Genomic DNA, 20,619 nt, shown 5'->3' with positions numbered 1-20,619 from the left:
TTTTAAATAGCGTAGAGAATATTTTATCAATACAAAATTGAACAAGTTTATTAAACAAGCAGTATATAATACCTTTTATTTTTTTTATTTTTTTATTTTTTATTATTTTTTTTATTTTATTTTATTATTTTATCTTATTATTTTATTTTTTTTAATACCTCCATGATAATGCTTATAGTTCGAATTTTTTGAAATGTGCAAAATAGTTTTTTAAGTAACTTCGTATAGATTATAAGTATACGCATATGTTTGTACGTTGTGTATGTATGTATATGAGGTACGGCTAAGCAATACATCCATACATACGTTCACATCATACATATATATTTATACACATAAAGACGTATGCACTACATATATTTCTATATATATATATATATATATATATATATATATATATATATATATATATATGTATATATATATTAAGACGTACTAACGTACATATATATATTTATACATATAAAGACGTATATGTACCTACATGTACGCGAAAATTGCAATATGGAAGCATTAGCAACTGAAAAAGATATTAATATTAAGAACGACGATGGAAATGAAAACGCGAGTGAGTTATTAATTGGTAGTTCAGCCGGTATAAATGAACCAGAGGTGGAAATAAATTATGAAAAGAAGGAGGATATGGATATATCAATGAATTTTAATGATCAAGATAAATTAGATGTACCGTCGTTAGTTGAAATATGTAAACAACAATTGATAGTAATCTTAAAAGATATGTGTGCGGATTCAAATAATACAGAAGAAAAAGCATCTTTTATGTATCACTTAAATAGGTTAAGAAGTGCAGTAACAGTAGTAGATTTACATAATTATATAGCTGTGTTTGGTCCATGCCTAAGTTATAATAAATTACCATCAACATGGAATATATCTGTATGTGATTATTTGAAGCAGCAGTTGAATATACTAAGGGCTGCGGACTCACAGCAAAATTCAAATAATTACATGAGTTATTATGAATTACATAACGATTATGAAGATATGATGAATGAGAAAAAAATAAAAACAAATACAAATATGAACACAAATGATAATACTAATAATTCTGTACAAGGAAATATACTCAACTCGAATGCCATAAGTGCGCAGTCGGCAATAAAAGGGGGGGTAAGTAGCATGTATATGAATGCAACAAACAGCAATAGTGATAGCGGTGATAACAGTAATAACAGTAATAACAATAATAGTAATAACAATAATAGTAATAATACTACTACTACTAATAATAGTAATAATAATAATAATAATAGTAATAATAATAATAGTAATAATAATAATAGTAATAACAATAATAGTAATAACAATAATAGTAATACGAATAATAGTAATAATAATAATAGCAGTAATAACAATAATAGCAGTAACAGTAATAACAGCAATAACAATAATAGCAGTAACAGTAACAGTAACAGTAACAATAATAGTAACAATAACAATAATGGCAGTGAGAATACAAAAAATAATAATAGCGGTAATAATAGCAGTACTACCAATAATGATAACATAAACGTTTGTAGCGGTAGCTATAATAACACTAGCAGTAACATGGATGGAAGCAACTTGGATGGAAACAACCTGGATGGATGCAATATGGATGGTAATAATATGAATAGCAGTCAAATTAATAACAATCATATGAACAGCTACGGCTACTGCGATCAGGAGGATAATATGGTTGAAGATTATTATGACTGTTTAATGAGAACAAAACTAACGGACGATTCCCCCAATTGTTTGAAATACATGATAAATTCAAAAAATGATTCCTTAAGTAACACAGAAGTAGAAAATGTTATATCGTATCTAAAGAAATACGAAGTGAAATCAAATAAGAACTTAAGCAAACTAGATGAAGATATGACGTATAATAAAGATTCTGACTATGATTACCAAGATGATTATTTGAAAGATAAAGTATTATACGATTCAGATATGGATGACCATTCTATGTTGGACTGTAGCATGATGACAAATAATAGACAATGTAATGATATTAGTGGTAACATTAATATCAACAGTAATAGTAATAATTGCAATAGCATGCAGAACAGTATGAATAATAATGCTAATAATAATGGTACTGGTAGTAGTAGTAGTACCAATATGAATAGTAAAAATTTCAGCTTAAAATTTGAAAGAATAAAAAAGAATGATGTTATTAATAGTTGGACTAGAGCAAATACAGAAGGACATCCTGAGTATCTACCCAGAATACCAGGTGTTCGATTTAATCCAAAAAAACAACAATGGCTAGCAGCTTGGAATGATAACACAAGAGAAATTAGAAGATATTTTTCCGTTAAACAGTATGGATTCGAACAAGCAAGAATTTTAGCTGTAAAGGCTAGACAAGAAGCAGAAAAAGCAGGAGCCAGATGTAAGCCCATGTTTCATGTGCATGGTAGAAAAACCGTAGATGGCTTACCAAACGATGCGATAAAAAACGATGTCGACGAGAACTACAGTGGAATTGGCACCAGCATGAATAGCGTAAACAATGTGAATAGTGTAAGTGGTATGAATAACATGAATAGTTTGATCAACATGAATAACATGAACAATATGAGCAGCATAAACATGAGTGGCATAAGCAATATGAATAACATGAGTAATATGAATAACATGAACAACATAAGTGGAAGTATATTGCTTATGAATAACAATATTGGAGGAGTGGGGGGAGAGTGCGATGTAGTAACGAAAAAAGAAGTTTTAAAAAATGATAGTAATAAAGGGGTAAAAAGAGGAAGAGGTAGACCCCCTAAGAGGAAATTAAGTGAAGATTCACAGTTGTCATTAGATGACATGGAACAAAGTTTATGTCGAAATAGTGAGAATATAGAGTTGTTAGAATGCATGGATTCTTTTGATAAAGATTGTACAAGACCAATGAAGGGAGTATCATATAATGATAGAAAAGGATCATGGTTAGCTTATTGGTCTATTGGTAAAAATTTTCAAATGAGACGATTTCCAATTAAAAAATTAGGATTTGAAAAAGCAAAAGAATTAGCTATACAGTGTCGATTAGAAGCTGAACAAGCAGGTGCTACAACAACAGAAAATAGAACAAAAAGGATAAGGAATTTATTAACACTCAGTTCTGATAATACATTAGATGGACTAATGGAAAATAATTCAATGGAACATGATGATAATAATAATATGCATGACAGTAATACAAAGGGTATTAATGGTAACATGCTCATTTCACAAATGCATAGTTATAATAATTATGGTGTGAACAATAACAATAACAACGGAAACAATAATAATAGTAGTAACAATGGTTTAAGTAACAGCTGTAATGGCAATGGCATTGGTAATGGGAAGACTCCGCATAGCGATGGACAAGAAAGTGAGAATGACTTTTCCCCGACAAAAAGAACAAGAGCACCGAGAGGGAGGAGAATGGAGAGTTTAACTGCACGTGCTAGTGCACTAACTCCAGTAGAAGGGGTCCGATTTGACCCATATTCATATTCATGGTTTGCTAAATATTTAGAAAATGAAAGTTCTAAAGAACCTAAAATATCAAAATATTTATTAAAAAAATGGGGATTCAATAAAGCTCATAGCTTAGCAGTACATACTGTTAAGTGTGCATATAAAGCAGTTCCATTTACGGATGAAGAGCTTATTAATATATTTAATGTAGATGCAAAAAATCTAATGAACAATCAGAATAGTTTAATAAATCTAGGATTAAAAAATTCTTTTGTTAATACTAGCAGTAGTATCATTAATGGAAATAACGGCATTGACAACAATGCATTTAGTACAAATAATTATAATAATATTCATCTTAATAATAATAATAATAATACAAATAATTTTATGAACACCTTGAGTATGATGAATAATAATAATGTCGTTATGAGTGTAACTGCAGGTAATAATATGGATGATGTTATTAATAGTAACATGAACAGTAGTTATAATATAAATCCATTGAATAATTACAAAGATAGTGTCAATGGAATTAATAATATTATTAACAGTATGAACAATCATAGTGGTTCAGATATTAATAAGAACATTGATGTGAATAACCTGAATGATGAAGATACTACAATTGGTAATGCAAGTAATAACAATGGGAGTGGAAGTTTGATGAACATAGGTACTAGTAACATAAATTCTCCAAATCAAATTGATATGCTCAGTGGTTATAATTTCAGTAACAGTAACAACGACCTCATTAGTATGAACGGTAATATAAGCACCTACAATGGCATGAGTGTTATACCTAAGGGTGTCAATATTATTAATGGTTCATTTAGTGGCGGAATTAGTAGTGGTGCAGTAAGTGGCTGTGGCTGTGGCAGTGTTAGCGGAAACGGTAGCAGTAAAAGTGGCGGCAATAGTGGAGGTAATGGTAGTTTAAGTTGTAACAACGTGAATAGTATTAGTGTAAACAATATAAGCGGAAGCGTTAAAGGGAGTATATCTAGCATCAAGAATGTGAGTAGCAACATAAGTGGTATGAGTGGCTTTCAGAACGAAAACAATAGTAACAACAGTAATAACAACAATAGTAATAACAACAATAGTAATAACAACAATAGTAATAACAACAGTAGTAATGACTACAACTTTAACGTTAATGAAAACATAAACGGAGGGACGACGGATGAGGGCAGCGCGAACATTCTGAAGAAAAATAGTTTAGCGGAGAATAACATAGGTAGCAATAGTAGCAGTACAAATATAATAAGTAATAGCAGTGACAATTTTATAAATATGAATGATCCTATTTTACCACATAAGAATAGTGGAAATATGAGCACACATGTAAGTAGTAATAACAATGCATCATCAATTAGTCCTGTAGATAATAATAATAATAATCATATAGCCCCTCGCATGAACGACATGTCAATTATTAATCAAACAAATGAAATTAACTTTAACTCGTTAGAATCGAACTATTGTATTTCTCAAAATAATACTAATGCAAGTGTTAATAATGCAAAAAATGGAGTCAGTGCTAATATCATTAACAACATGAATGATGTGAACGATATGAGCGATCTGAACTATATGAACGATTTGAATGATATGAACGATCTGAATGATATGAACGATCTGAATGATATGAACGATCTGAATGATATGAATGATATGAACGATATGAACGATATGAACGATATGAACGATATGAACGATATGAACGATTTGAATGATATGAACGATCTGAATGATATGAACGATCTGAATGATATGAACGATCTGAATGATATGAATGATATGAACGATATGAACGATATGAACGATATGAACGATCTGAACGATCTGAATGATATGAACGATATTAACAATATTAATAATATTAATAATATTGACAATAGCACCTCGGACAATCACGACATAGTAGACAATTCAGGAGAACATTTACTGGATAAAAGAAACTTTTTAAGTATTATTAACGAGCAAGGTAATCTGGATAATAATAATTCTAACGTTGAAAATAGTAGAAACCTTACTTATTCGAATAATTCTTATGGGAAAAATGTAAACAACAATTTCAGTTCATACACTAATGAACATTCAACTACAAGTAATTTAATCAGCACTAATCAGAACGAACTAAACGATTCCTCCTTGTACTACATGAACGTCAAACCCGAAATTAAGACTGAGCATTGAAAAGAAGCAAAACACAAATAAAGACAACATAGGAACAGTGAAGGGGTAGATGATGGCTATATATTTTATAGTGATATATATGTGTAGTTTCATGTAATTTTGATACTCATAAAATGTACCGAAGAAGAGATCCATTTTTCCATCATGTATTAAATAATGCGAAACAGCAAATTTTGGGGAAAGTAGAACGAATCAATATAATAAACGAAGAAAAATGTTTAAGTCATTTTTTTTTTTTTTTTCTTTTTATTTATGTATATAGTTTATCCCACATATTACAGCCCAATTTCATTATCACGTTTTTTTTTTTTTTTACCTCTTCGTTATATGTTATTGCATTTTTTTAAATAATTTAAAAGAAATATTAATATATATATATATATATATATATATATATATATTTTTTTTTTTTTTTCTTATTTACCCCCCCTCATTCTCTCTTTCCCTTCATTATTATATTATTTTTTATATTAATATTAATCCATAAAGGCAAATATTAAAACTTCTGTATATGCTTATGCGCCTCATTTTTTATTAATTTCATTTTCCGTATTTAATGTTTTATTTATTGTATAATCACGTATCATTTTTTTTTTTTTAATATGAACTTAATAATTGTAGATATAATTATATAAAAATTTATAAACAAAAGCGCCCACGTGCGTGCATATATATAAGGATGTCCATATACGTATATAAGCGTGTTTGTATGTTTGTTTAGGTTTATATAATAAGCATATTTTAAGGTGAAAAATACGTGTGATAATTTTTTACTTTTAAAAAATATAAACATAGCATAAGTAGTTGAGCAAAATTTATTGCCCGCTTTTTAAGGCCATATTTACTGTACAATATTACTTCTTCATGCTCATATGGAAACCCATTATATATATTATGTATATATGAGCAAGTACGCATCATATGAAAATGATAAAATGTACCTTACAGAGTTAGACCGAATGGTAATGATAACAAGTTGAAGCAACCATATTTATATTTATTTATATAAATTCAAGATCATCTTTTTTACCATAATTTTAATCATATTTTATTTATTTTTTAATCACATTTTAATCCTTTTTTATTAATTTTTTATTCATTTTTCGCACCTTTTTATCAAAAGTAATGGTACTGAATGTCAGCATAAAAATGAGACTCTATGTGTGCATTAAATATATTGGTAGATATGTTATCTCACAATGGAATTGTTTTTCTTTAATTTGGCGAGGTTGCTCTTTTAGCTGCGATTTATCACATAAAATTCGGCGCTTATAATACATGAAAAAATAAGAATTTAGAAAAAAAAAAAAAAAAAAAAAAAAAAAACTACTTGCCTTTTTTTACAAAATTGGCAATATTTGTAATTTTCTCTCTAAGCTTGGGCGTAATTTCAGGTTTTGCCCTCTGATGAATTTCTAAATGCTTTAATATTTGACCTGCTCTATACCAATTAATATCACTATTTCTTCTTAAGGACATGAATAGACTTTTTCTTTCATCTAGTAACATACCTCGACTTTCTTTTAATTTCCTGCTTGCTTCTACTGATAACCTTTCTTGTTTTTTTGCGTCTTTATAACTCTGACTTTGCTTCACTCCGTAAGGTATTTTTTCTCTTACCTTTTTAACAAACTTAATTCTTCCCAACGAAAACATTCTTTTTGCCGCTTGTACTTTTTATATTTATTATTGTGATGTTCGTTGTTTTGCTATATATCTCCTGTTCTTCTAATTTTATCAATTTTATCTATTTGTTGACTTTCGTTTTTTCCCTCTTTGTCTTCATTGGTGTGTATAACTTTTATGGGTGCTATAACTGAAGCACTAACTCGTAAATTATTCTCATCAATACATGTTTTTCTCCTTTCTTCTTTTTTTTTTTTTTTTTGAAATCCTTTTTTTTAAAAAATATCTAACAAGGGAGTATATAAAACTTTGATAAAATGAACAGAAATTACGAACAAAGTATTATTCTGTGATGAAAAGATTCTTTCTAACTCTATGCAATGAAGCTGAATAATTTTATGTAGGATTAACTTTTAAATATAGAAAAAAGTGAAGAATAGTTTTCTATAAAATTTTGAATAGTAACCTTAACCTTTTAATTAAAAATAAGTGAACCCAGAGCTTCAATATGAAACTTATCAGAAATAAAAAGAGCAAAAATATGAAAAAAAAAAAAAAAAAATATAACAGCAGGATGAAGAATATATTATTCGATATTCAAGCTAAATAATACTGTTTTTGGCTAGTTAAAAAAAAAAAAAAATTGTGTTAAAATTTGCTTATTAATTATTGGTTAAATGTAACATGTGACATGAAGTACAAACGTTCAGGAGATTTCCTTTTTCCGTTGTATATACATACACCCTTACATATGTGCATATACCGCTGCGTATTTATACAGTTATTCAGTTTTTTATTTACCTAATTATACTATTCTATTTTTCTATTTTATTGTATTTTTTTATGCCGACTTTCATTTGTAACAGTTCTGACAAAGGGAACGCGCAGTTCAATTCAGTATATGGAAGGGACACACAAAATAGAAAAACAGTTGGGTGAAAAAACAAAAGCGAAATGTAATGGCCAAAATAGAAAGCGAAAAATATTTATTCAAAATGTAAGTGAAAATTGAGTGAAAAATATGTGCGAAAACAAAATACGTAAAAGTGGCGGGGGAAAAAAAAAAGGAATATGCTAATCAAAAAATTTATACAATGTATATGCTTTTTTTCTCAGGGTGATAAGTAAAATAGGTCGTATATGTACTCATACGAAGGCAAACAATGTTATTACGTTTAAATAGAGAATCATCTCATGCATACATATATAGGGACTTATACTTGTGTGTGCATGTACGCATATATATACATATATATATATATATATATATATGCGCGTTGCAGAATTCTTCGGGAGCCATAATTATCCGAATGTAATTCACCTGTACACAGTTGAGACTTCATGGTTATTCTTATATTGGTGTAGGTGTATTTATTTATGCAAACATACGGTGAAGTTATATAAATGCATAACAAATTAAATCATACCCAACGGAATATTAAAAGCTATCGATGTTAATAAAAAATCAATGTGCTGTTCTTCTCCTTTATTTATATTTGAGTAATTCATTTTTTCCTTTTCACTTTTTTTGTCTAATTCATCACCTGACTGTAGCATATATGAACATAATTCTTCATTCTTAATTAAAACATCATCATTACTATCATAATTTAGTAAACCGCTTTCATCGTAATATTCTTTTTCATTGCTGTACATACTTTTTACTTTATTTTCTCTTTCCGTGAAGTTAGTTGCCTTCTTTTTTTTCGTATATTTTGACGATTTTTTTTTTTCCTTTTATCCTTTAAAACCATGGTATGTTTTTATTACAGTGTAAGCAAAATTTTGCGTAAAATTGAAAGGAAAAAAAGAAAGGAAAAAAAGAAAGGAAAAAATGAAAGGAAAAAAAGAAAGGAAAAAATGAAAGAAAAAAATGAAAGGAAAAAATGAAAGGAAAAAATGAAAGGAAAAAAAGAAAGGAAAAAATGAAAGGAAAAAATGAAAGGAAAAAAAGAAAGGAAAAAATGAAAGGAAAAAAAGAGTTTTATGTGCTGCACTACAAAAAAAACTGGAGCGTCTGAAATAGCGTTTCACAAGGGTATATCAATCGAGGGAAAACGTTTTTTCACAACTGTGTACATGCATATAGGTATATTATATCAATGTATATATATATATATATATAGCATAACTAAAGGCATGAATAAACAGGTAGAACGTTATATAAAGCTGTGTGGCCCGCTCACGTAAATATTTAGCTAAATATTGCTGAGGCAATTATTTAAATTTTTGTGAGAATTCATAGGTGTACTCTCTTTTGTTTTTTAACATAAAGAAGTTTTGTGAATTATTGGAGAATTATATGAGAATTATTTGAGAATTATTTGAGAATTATTTCAGTATTATTTCAGTATTATTTCAGTATTATTTCAGTATTATTTGAGAATTATTTCAGTATTATTTCAGTATTATTTCAGTATTATTTGAGAATTATTTCAGTATTATTTGATAATCGCTTAAGAGCCTTTTTTTATTTTTCCAGCTAAAAGTACATGTACATATATATATGTATATGCATACTACTTAAATATAGTGTACGAGTTATTGCTCGTTGATTAAACAAAAAGTTTGCACATTATAGGTGTTAACGTCAATGACAAAGCTAATGCAAATGACAGAGCGAATGGCATAATATAAAATAAAAAAGACGTGGATCTCATTTTATTTACTTGAAATGAAAAAGGTTAGTACACAACGTTAGAAATTTGCATGTTAATAGTAATAATTTAAATCTGATCGTAAATAAAAAAAAAAAAAAAAAAAGGGTTACAGTACTAAAAAAAATATGCTACATAAAAATGCAGTTTACAACTAGTTAAGTGTTTTTTAAAATTCTTAAAAAAAAAAATTATTATCACATAAAATAGTGCAAATAGGGAATAAAATAATAAAATGGAATGGATAACAAAAAGGGGTCAAAAAAATGGAAGGTACTACTGCACAAATAAAAATATAAGCGGGTACAGATAAGGAATTGTATTATTAATGATGACTGTTCTGTTTTTCCATATCATAAATTTTCTTAAAGTTGTTCTCTTTTCAATTAAAAAAAAAAAAAAAAAAAAAAACACATACACATACACATATACGTATGAAAAGCAGTTTGGCAAAATGGGCATAACCTCAACTTTACAGAACCGAATTGAAAGAAGGAAAATTATGGACTAATAAAAAAGCGCATGGGTAAAACTTAAAAAAAAAAAAAAAAAAAAAAATAATTGTACATATGCTGGATGTAACACATATTAGACACTTCTAACTGTCCGAATTATCTGAATAACCAACTAATAAAGAATTTTCTTGTACCTGCGTTTTACTTGTTTGATTTTGCACCAGCTCCTTAAGGTGTGAAGGTTTCCCTTCCGAATTTAGGCACTCTTTCTTTTTTTTTGTTTTAATTATTGCTTTTACACTTAATTTGGCAGGAATTGTTTTTTTTTTATTAATGATACTCTTTTTAATTTCTCGTAGATTAATATTATTTTCTTCTCTTAAAATGTTCGATGTTGTTTCATCCTCTTTTAATCCTCTTTTTTGAACGTAACTTTTAATAGCTTCCTTAAATTCGTGCTGTACTTCTTTTTCTCTCTCTTTTATTTTTTCAGCACTGTATCTATCATTTTTTGCATAATTTTCGTAATATTCAAAATATTCTTCTGTTATGTTAGGAATTCCATACACATTCCCATGATCACCACCATAATCCTCATCCACTTTTACAGGTATATTATTATTATTTTTTAAATTTAGCTGTTCAGATAAACTTAAAAATTGGTTATCTCTCTTAAACTCTGGTAATTCTTTTAATATTTTATTTTCATCTATTTCTTTAGAGCTTCTTGCGTCTTTTTCTAATTCTTTTATTCCATCATTTGTGTATTCTTGCTCGTAAATGTACGTTTTGATGAAGTTCATCTTTTTTTTTGAATTTCCTTTATTTTGTCCCAATTTCGCCGCTTTGCTTTATTTGGTTTTTTCGTCTTATTTCCCTTTTTTTACGAAATTTGTCCGATCTTATGAATGCATTAACTATTTTGTTTCAAACGTAATAATAAATTCAAACATTTGCAAAACAAAAACGTCAGGAAAAAACTAAAGAGAAAAAAAGGGATCATATGTCGCAAACATCCACGAACTTTTAAAAAGATTTTATTGGCATGTTCGGTTCTCAAAATAATATAAGCACATGATATAGCTTCTGTTCAGTACTGTTAGTTCACCACTTTAGCAGTTTCCGTCAAGGAACACACTGCTGAAGGGTCCTATTAATCGTTAAGTATAAGAGTACATATAAACGTGTTAACGGGTTATAACGTAAAAAGTTTGGTGGGGATAAACACTATTTGGTGTAGTTAGAAGAAAGGAAAATTTAATGCTTAGTATATATTTAAATAAACACATATAAATATGTTTATATTTATTTGTTTAATTATCTATCTATTTATTTATTTATTGATCTATTTTTTTATTTATTTATATAATTATATATTTATTTATCTATTTATATTTACATGCATACGTGAGTATATACATTTATGCATGTACAAGTATACGTAAATATTTTTTTTTAACCTTTCTTAAAAACTCCAATGGAAAATAGTAATTTAATTTTTTTTTTTTTTTAAACTGCTACGGAAACATCTTAAAATTTGTTCCGCGCTTTTTTGCTTTCAAAATATAAAAAGAAAAAAAAAAAAAATAGGAGAAACAAGTGCTACATATATATATACCATGTATGTTTTGTTGCATGTACGAAATGAATTAGCAAAAAAAGTATAGTCATGAGTAAATATTCTTCTGACACTCTCTTTTATTGAGATTACAATTTATGTTGTTTATAAGTTTTACAAAAATAGCAAAAACAAAATTGACCATGAGCCGTAAAATGCGCACAGCAAATATGTAAATATATATATATATATATATATACGTTCCGTATGTATATACTTTTTTCTCCCAAAATGTAAAACTCTACGTTGTCCACATGTTCGCATCGGTATATTATATATTTGCGTAAAATTTGCAGCTGTTCATGCAATAAAGGCGTGAAATTTTCTATTGCGTTAAATTACCATGTTTCAAGTGTTTGCTATGCCTGTTTGGTCGTCATTTTTCAATTTATCATTTTATCATTTTATCATTTTATCATTTTATCATTCTATCATTCTATCATTTTATCATTCTATCATTTTATCAATTTCATTTTTTCACTATCTCAATTTATCACTTTTATTTTATTAATTTATCACTTTTATTTTATTAATTTATCACTTTTATTTTTACTTTCCTTATTTATAAGTTTTATTTTCCAAAATTTCCAATTTTATTTTACAAATTTTCCATTATTATTTTTCTAATTTTCCAATTTTTTAATTTTTTGAGAGTGATAAAAAGGTAGCTGACCGCTGCAGTTAAAAACGCCTAATCTGTTAACCATTTGTTTACGAATGTTTCTTTTTATTGAGCGGGTTTTGCTCCTCTGACAGAAAGAGAGGCACTAGAATTACAGTTATACGTGCACGTGGAAGGATTGGTAAAAATATATGTATGCATATATGCACACGGATGTATGTTAGTATGTATGTGTGTGGTCGTATGGGGATAATATATGTTCATATGTATGCGCGCACACAGAAAGAAGCATTTTATGACCCTTTTATATATACGTTTCGTCAAAAGCGAGAAATTAACGAACGAAAGGAACTCCTTTTTTTCTTTTCGTCTTTATTTGAAATCCGAGAACACATAATGGGTGCAGTAATGTTCGTACATTTATTCCGCCCTCTCTATGTAAAGATACAAAAAAAAATAAAATAAAATAAATAATATAATATAATAAATAATATAATAAAAAAAAAAAAAATAGGTATCATAAGTTCTCGTAAACACATTGTGCATATTGTATTTTTTGGATGTATAAGAAGTATTCTTATAAAAACGCTAACTACATTATGAGATAAAAATATATATGGAGAATGATGTGCATATATCATTTTTTATTTTTTTCTGCTTTTTTACATATTTTTCACTTGCACAATTGTGAGCATTTCATGTTGTTATTGTTAATATGGACGGTGTCTATATGTCTATGGTGTGTCGACAGCAAGGGCATGTTAAATTAAATTTAAACCAACTTTTTACGCATTTCCAATGATATGTGTGTAGACAAGTTAATTTAATGCATTTATCGTAATCCTGAAAATATTCAAAACATACGGCGCATTGTTCGTTTATTAAATTGCTTCTTAGTGCACACGCCCCCTTCTTTTTAGAAATCTTAATGTTGCAGTTGGTACTGCCATTACCGCTACTGCCGTCAATGATATTACCATCTTTGGCATCGCCTTTATCCATACTATCCACATTTCCCGCCTCGCTTTTATTGTCATTGTTATTTTTGCCTAATCTATTGAATATATATTTATGTTTCGTCAAATTTTTTAACACATTTTTTTCGCGTTTATTATTATTCCAATTATTATTCCAATTATTATTACAGTTAATATTACAATTAATATTACAGTTACTGTTTCTGTTATTGTTTCTATTACAATCGCCATTACACTCGCCATTACAATCCTCGTTACTACTATTACTATCATTGTTATTGTTGTCGTCCTGTAAACTATTATTCGCTGATGGAAAGAGCCTTAGCAAAGAGTCCGTATCTAGATGTTGTAAAATGTTTAGTATTGCATAAGGTTTATATTCAAATGGCAAGCACTTAATATAAGTTACTGACTCCTTTGATATAACATCAAAAAAGGTTGGTTTAATAGACCCATCTATATAGATGAATGTATTACAACTAATTCTACCTTTTCCATATTTCACATCCACAGGGGCAACTCCCATTATTTTAAATTGCACTCCTTTATAAAAGAACGTTTCATAAATAGAAAACACACTTAAATAATTCCTTTCTATATATGGTTTAATGTAATCCATAAACAAATCGTAATTATATGTAGTTGGCAGTGTGTCGTACAGCGGCACTATGTGCACGTTGTTATAGTGGTCGTAGGAATCTGCATTCAGGACGATTTCCTAAAAAGGAAGAAGTAAATAAAGCAGTAAATGAAGCAGTAATTGGAGCAGTAATCGAAGCAGTAATTGAAGCAGTAATTGAAGCAGTAATTGAAGCAGTAATTGAAGCAGTAATTGAAGCAGTAATTGAAGCAGTAATCGAAGCAGTAATCGAAGCAGTAATTAATAAATTAATCATAAGAATAGATTTGAAGCAAAAATAAGGCGAGAGACGAAGTTCCGCACTTGCACATTCCTCATAAATAACTACAAATATTTCCGCCTTATTTTGCAGTGCATATTGCATGCACAGTTAAGTACATTCATGCGAAGGCACATGCACACGTAGGTACATTTACGCAAAGGTACGTACACCAGCAGCACCCATACAACACTAGCAAAGAATCAATAATATAAGACAAAGCAAAAAAATAAAATAAAACAATAAAGTAATAAGACAGTAAAGTAATATAACAATAAAGTAATAAAACAATAAAGTAATAAAACAGTAAAGTAATATAACAATAAAGTAATAAAACAATAAAGTAATAAAACAATAAAGTAATAAAACAGTAAAGTAATAAAACAGTAAAGTAATAAAACAATAAAGTAATAAAACAATAAAGTAATAAAATCAAATCAAATAGTGCACTCTCTTTGTGAAGCAGACAATGCTGCAAAGCAAGCAAACGCTCATTTCGTTCCCAACCGTTCTATCGTCGATGAATCCAACTTTCACGTCTGAGTCAACTTTTACAACAAGAAAAGAAAAATTGTTTATGATGAATAACTTTCCGCAATAAAATAATTTGTTCTTGTTCTTCTTGAAGTATGGATATAGATAAGTTAAAAAAATTTGTTCTAAGACGAGGTTTTTTTTTTTTTTTTTTTTTTTTTCTTGTAATACGTTTTCATCTTTATTTTGTATTGACATATTATTTTCATGCTGTTTATTCGTTTTATATTTTTTAGAAAAACAATCAAAATAAAATGGTATTAAGGATATGGCTTCATTAAAAATATAGTTGCTCTTTTTAAATAAATATTTTTTTAAAGAAAAAAATCTTTTTTTTACTTTTTTTTCATATTTTTTATAGTTTCTGTCTTTAATTATTAATATTTGAATTTTCGATAAATTATCTGCATATTTTCCATCAGTATAAATTAAAGTATCATGACTTAGTATTCCTTTCGATGGTACACAGTTGACAACGACATATTCAACATCATTATTTGAATTGGAATATTCTTTTTTTTTTTTATGATTATACAGGCAAATTTGACTATCATTTAATATTTTCGTTTTTTCCTTTTCTTCTTGAACTATCATTTGCATATTATTACTCTTCCTCTTTTCTATATTTACAAAGATGCCTTGGTTATTTGTTTCCATTATGGTACCTTTTGCTTCGCTTTCTTTATTTAATTCTTCTTCATGTACTGTATTTATATACCCTAATTCTTTTTCATTTTGATTAGTCTTGTCCAAATTATAGATATGTTCTTCCTTTTTTATGCTAATAATAAATCCTTCATACAAAACATGTCTGTCACTAATTAATAAATTCAACTTGTTGTACAACTCATCGAAATTTGAAACACATTTTCTTATAGGTAGTATGTGCACTTTTTCCAAAATATTTTTTTTTTCTGTTATATTTAATTTTTTTTTTGAATTAACACTGTTCAGAAAGAGCATGTGCTTACTTTCTCCGCGTCTACTCACCACCATTTTGAATGTTCATGTCTTCCTTTCACTAAGTATGAATAGCCGGTAGAATATGCACATTTGTATGTGGGTAAAGAGAAGTATATGTGTACATATACATACATGGGTGTACATACGTGCTTAGGTATACAAAGGTACACATAAATACACACATCTACACGACCGTGTACAAACGTATACACATAAATATACTTCTTCCCCTATTGCAGATCCAGAGTATATATGTGAGCAAACAAAACAAACGTGCGTTACTTCAAACTACTACACCATCATATCTTTGAAAAAAGAAATTATATGTTATTTAAAAAAAGAGACCCGTATAAATATATGGGAATATGCACACTTACGTACATACGTGTAAACACGCAGATATATTCATACACACACACACACACACACATATATATATATATATATATATGTAGTACTTGTCCATTAATCAGATAGTGATACCCCAATAAAAAAAAAAAATTAAAACGAAAATTTAAAACAAAAATTTAAAATGAAAATTTAAAACGAAGAATTAATTTCACAAAAAAGGCGTAAAATATTTTGTTTCTTAAAATTGTTATAAATAAATAAATGAACATACGTATATATATATGTGTTCTTTCTTTTTGGAATGACTATAGACTAATCACTAATCCTACGTTATCATTACATGGGCTTGTTTATGCTTACGCGTTGTAGCACATGTATAAGTGTAACTGCATTCTTCGCGGAAAGTTAAATAAACATATATAAAAATTATTCTAACATGTGTATTCGCACGAATTTAGCAGATGCATTTGGGAAAAAAACAAAAAGGAAAAAAAATTATAAATGTAGAGAGATTACTCTTTTTATTCAAATTAAATATGTGTATGTGCAGTATTTCTATCATTCTATTTTGTTTTATTTTTCTCTATTTTTTTTTTTTTTTCTTTTTGTTATATTTTCTCTTATATAGTTCATCTTATCCCAAAGGAGGCAACAGTAAATCGGTAATTGAAAAGTGCTGTTTTATTTTTAAGCGCATAAAGTTGTATACTATTAAAATAAATAGCACAAAATAAAATAAAATATACAGACGGAGCAAAAATAAACAGATAGAAAAAAAGAAAAACAACAAAACGGTAAGGCAGAAAAACGTAAAATATATGTAGAAATTTACATCTTATTTTAAAAGCAAAAAATGTACAACATTGTATTGTTTAGTAGGGGAATAATGTGTTTTAGTTTTGTTTTACCTTTATTTTTATTTTTATGTTTACCTTTACCTTTATCTTTATCTTTATCTTTATTGTTTATTTTATTTTATTTTTTTTAAATACAAATATTAACATAAAATGTTTCATATATTTATTAAAAAAAATAGAAGGATAAAAAAAAAAAAAAAAAAAAAAATTTGTAAAAAAAGGAAAAATAATATTTCGAAAAAAACTTTTTATGGAGTCTACAAATTGTATGAAGCATTGGTGTGTAAAGCTGTTATTTTGTTTTGTTCTATTTTTTTTTTTTTTTTTTTTTTTTTTTTCTTCTATCTTTCTACTTTATTCCTTTTATGTTTCATTTTATATTATTTTGTTTTATTTTGTTTTTTTATATTTATTTTATTTTTATTTTTTTTTTTTGTTATCCATTAGAATTTCCTTTTCTATAAATATATTTTTAAAAATTGATAGTTATTCTTTAAATCTGTAAAAATAGTATTCTATGTAAAAATAAAAAGTTTATTTTATAAAAATGAATTATGCACTTTCATTTTAAAATCACGCTGCTTACAATTATACGCACCCACTGCCTATAACATATGTCGCAAACAAAAAAAAAAAAAAAAAAAGAAGAAAAAGAAAAGAAATGGTAGCAAAAATTATACATGATTAAGGTAAACAGAATAAAAGTAAAAAATTAAGATGTATTTTTTTCATCATCGTCTAAATTTTTGTTATTTTAATCTTTTTTAATTTCAAAAATTTTTATTCATTTTGCTTAATTTTTTTGAGCGTTTTTGAATTTTTCTAATAGGTGATTAGTAAAGCAATCAGTATTTTACTTTCCCTTTTACGTTGTATTTTACTGTACCCTTTACGTTGTATTTTACTTGGCCTTTTACGTTGTATTTTACTTGGCCTTTTACGTTGTATTGTACATTGTATTTTATGATGCATTTTTGTATCAGCTGGTTGAAAACATTACGATGTTGTTCTATCTATTTTAATATATTTTTTATATAAACATGTTAAATAGGGACATTATAAAACCAAAAAGAACAATAATAATAATATTAATAACGTAAAATTATATTCGCGATGTTAATATTAAAACTTTTATAATGGGTTAAGCGAATATATTTCTGTAATCATTTGGCCAAAAAAATTAAATGTTGGGGGAATTTGCTGAAGGGAAATATTAATTCCACTATTTGTTTGTCCATGTATCACTGACATTTGGCCATTTTGTTAAATTTTATAATACCGCGTTTCATTACTGTTTTTTATTTTTTTTAGTTTTATTATTTTTGTTTAAATTATTCTTTTTATTTTTTTTATTTTATTATTTTTTCTATTTTATTATTTCTTTCTATTTTATTATTTCTTTTTATTTTATTATTTCTTTCTATATTATTGTTTCTTTCTATTTTATTATTTCTTTTTATTTTATTATTTCTTTCTATTTTATTATTTCTTTTTATTTTATTATTTCTTTCTATTTTATTATTTTTGTTTAAATTATTCTTTTTATTTTTTTACCCCATGTATATGTATATACAACCGTTTAAAAAGTATAAAACGAAGAAATGGGTATGTTAATATGTACACTTGTAAATGTTTATGTACATGTGTAAATTTGCATATACATATACATACACATACTAAAATAATCACTAAAATTTTTTTTTTTTTTTTCCCCCAAACGGAATATAAAAAAATAGGTTGTTTTCTTTCTTTGGAAAAGTTAGCTTCTACATATATATATATATATATATATATAGCGAAATAGTGATTATAATATAGGTAAGGACATTTGGGGTGATTTACATGAATAGTACATATTTTTGTCCCCAATTTATTCATTCTTTTATGAACAGTTCACCTACATAGTAATACATAAGTTCATACATATATATATACTTTGTATGTGGAATAAAAGTATCCCATTTTATGACCCGTACATAAACATTCAATTAAAAATAAAAATGAACGTAACATCAATTATATGGGTAAAATGGTCATAAGAAAGAAGCACAAGGAAAATTATATTTTTTTCTTTTTATAATATCAAGCATGTACTGTTAATGTAAAATTAAAAAATAAGGAGAATTTTCTGCATTTTTTCAATATTGTGTGTGTAACCGTGTAATTTTACTCTCAGTAAATATTAAAAGCATATTATGTAAGCATATATTTATATATATTCTTTTACAGATGTTTTAAAATGCTTACCATTGTACGGTATGAGTTCACGAATTTACACTTATATAATACATGTATGTGTATATATATACATATATATATATATATATATATATATATATTTATTTATACTCACTTGTATTTACATGTAAGCACATATATTTAATTATGTGTACATGTGTTTACACACATATATAAGTGTTTCTCTTTTTTTTTTTTTTGTGTAAATATTTCACGAAATTTTAAAAAAAGCTTAATGTAAAATTAAAAATTTCATCAAGTACATAATTTCGACTTATACACATATATATAAGTGCCAGTATTTTAACTTGAGTTTTATTTAAAGAGGAAAGTTAAAAAGTTTAATAAAAGCCATATAAAAAACAGATAAAATGTGGAATGAATTATTAAATTCCAAAAGCGCGATATAGGTCTGCATTTTAATCTTATAAGTAAAATATTTGCGAAAGAATTGCTATAAAAATAGGGGCCATCATCAAGGAACAGTATACTGAACAATAAGGAATATTGTTTTTGTATTTACGATGCTTGTATATAATTGTAGTTATTTTCACTAAGCTCTTAAAAAAGTGAAAAACATCCACCATACACACATATATATAATACATATATATACGTACGTATATATTTATATTTTGTAAGATCTTAGCTATCTTGTGGAAAGAGAAGAAAAAATTAAAATGCAGAAAAACTGCCTTCAGCAAATACATGTTCATTTGAGTAAAGTATAATGTTAAAAAGAATGCATTTAAAATTTTTACCTTTATATTTGCAATTTTTAACCGCATAGTACTTTAACCGCAGCACATTTTAACTGCTTATCTGATATTTATTTTATATTTTACCCTTTTTGAAAACGCAAATATTTTTTTTTATTTCAAAAAATTGTACATGGAGCGAAGAGACAAAATCGTTAAACAACAGAAAATAACGCAAGACAGTAAAAAAAGCTGTGCAAAAATAGTGCAAACAGCATATGATATGTAGTGTGATTAAATAAAGTACCCCCTTGACTAGGGACAAAAAAAAAAAAAAAAAGACAACACTTCACTTATTAACATATTTTAAAATAAGCTGTTAAAAAAAATATGAACGAATCATAAACATTGCATGAAATAACATTGTTTAGCAAATCATATTATAAGGATG

The 20,619-nt window shown here is 27.0% G+C and overlaps 5 protein-coding genes across 5 annotated transcripts; 1 reads left to right on the top strand and 4 right to left on the bottom strand.

The window, feature by feature from the left end:
* Positions 1-504: 504 nt before the first annotated feature.
* MKS88_002279 (AP2 domain transcription factor AP2-I) lies at positions 505-5,673 on the top strand (the record flags this gene model as incomplete). The annotated part of the gene is made up of 1 exon (XM_067215277.1): positions 505-5,673. One exon carries the CDS (start codon positions 505-507, stop codon positions 5,671-5,673), a length of 5,169 nt encoding a protein of 1,722 aa, XP_067073718.1.
* Positions 5,674-6,999: 1,326 nt separating this feature from the next.
* On the bottom strand, positions 7,000-7,329 carry MKS88_002278 (uncharacterized protein; the record flags this gene model as incomplete). Its single annotated transcript, XM_067215276.1, has 1 exon — positions 7,000-7,329. The coding sequence occupies one exon, from the start codon at positions 7,327-7,329 to the stop codon at positions 7,000-7,002; it is 330 nt and encodes a 109-aa protein (XP_067073717.1).
* Positions 7,330-7,382: 53 nt separating this feature from the next.
* Positions 7,383-8,955, bottom strand: MKS88_002277 (uncharacterized protein; the record flags this gene model as incomplete). The annotated part of the gene is made up of 2 exons (XM_067215275.1): positions 7,383-7,567; positions 8,727-8,955. The coding sequence occupies 2 exons, from the start codon at positions 8,953-8,955 to the stop codon at positions 7,383-7,385; spliced, it is 414 nt and encodes a 137-aa protein (XP_067073716.1).
* Positions 8,956-10,554: 1,599 nt separating this feature from the next.
* On the bottom strand, positions 10,555-11,214 carry MKS88_002276 (uncharacterized protein; the record flags this gene model as incomplete). The annotated part of the gene is made up of 1 exon (XM_067215273.1): positions 10,555-11,214. The coding sequence occupies one exon, from the start codon at positions 11,212-11,214 to the stop codon at positions 10,555-10,557; it is 660 nt and encodes a 219-aa protein (XP_067073715.1).
* Positions 11,215-13,377: 2,163 nt separating this feature from the next.
* Positions 13,378-16,057, bottom strand: MKS88_002275 (RING zinc finger protein; the record flags this gene model as incomplete). Its single annotated transcript, XM_067215272.1, has 2 exons — positions 13,378-14,346; positions 15,035-16,057. 2 exons carry the CDS (start codon positions 16,055-16,057, stop codon positions 13,378-13,380), a joined length of 1,992 nt encoding a protein of 663 aa, XP_067073714.1.
* Positions 16,058-20,619: the final 4,562 nt, after the last annotated feature.

Source organism: Plasmodium brasilianum, chromosome 8, assembly GCF_023973825.1.
Source record: "Plasmodium brasilianum strain Bolivian I chromosome 8, whole genome shotgun sequence".
Lineage (NCBI taxonomy): Eukaryota > Apicomplexa > Aconoidasida > Haemosporida > Plasmodiidae > Plasmodium > Plasmodium brasilianum.
This window is presented reverse-complemented; position numbering and strand designations above follow the sequence as displayed.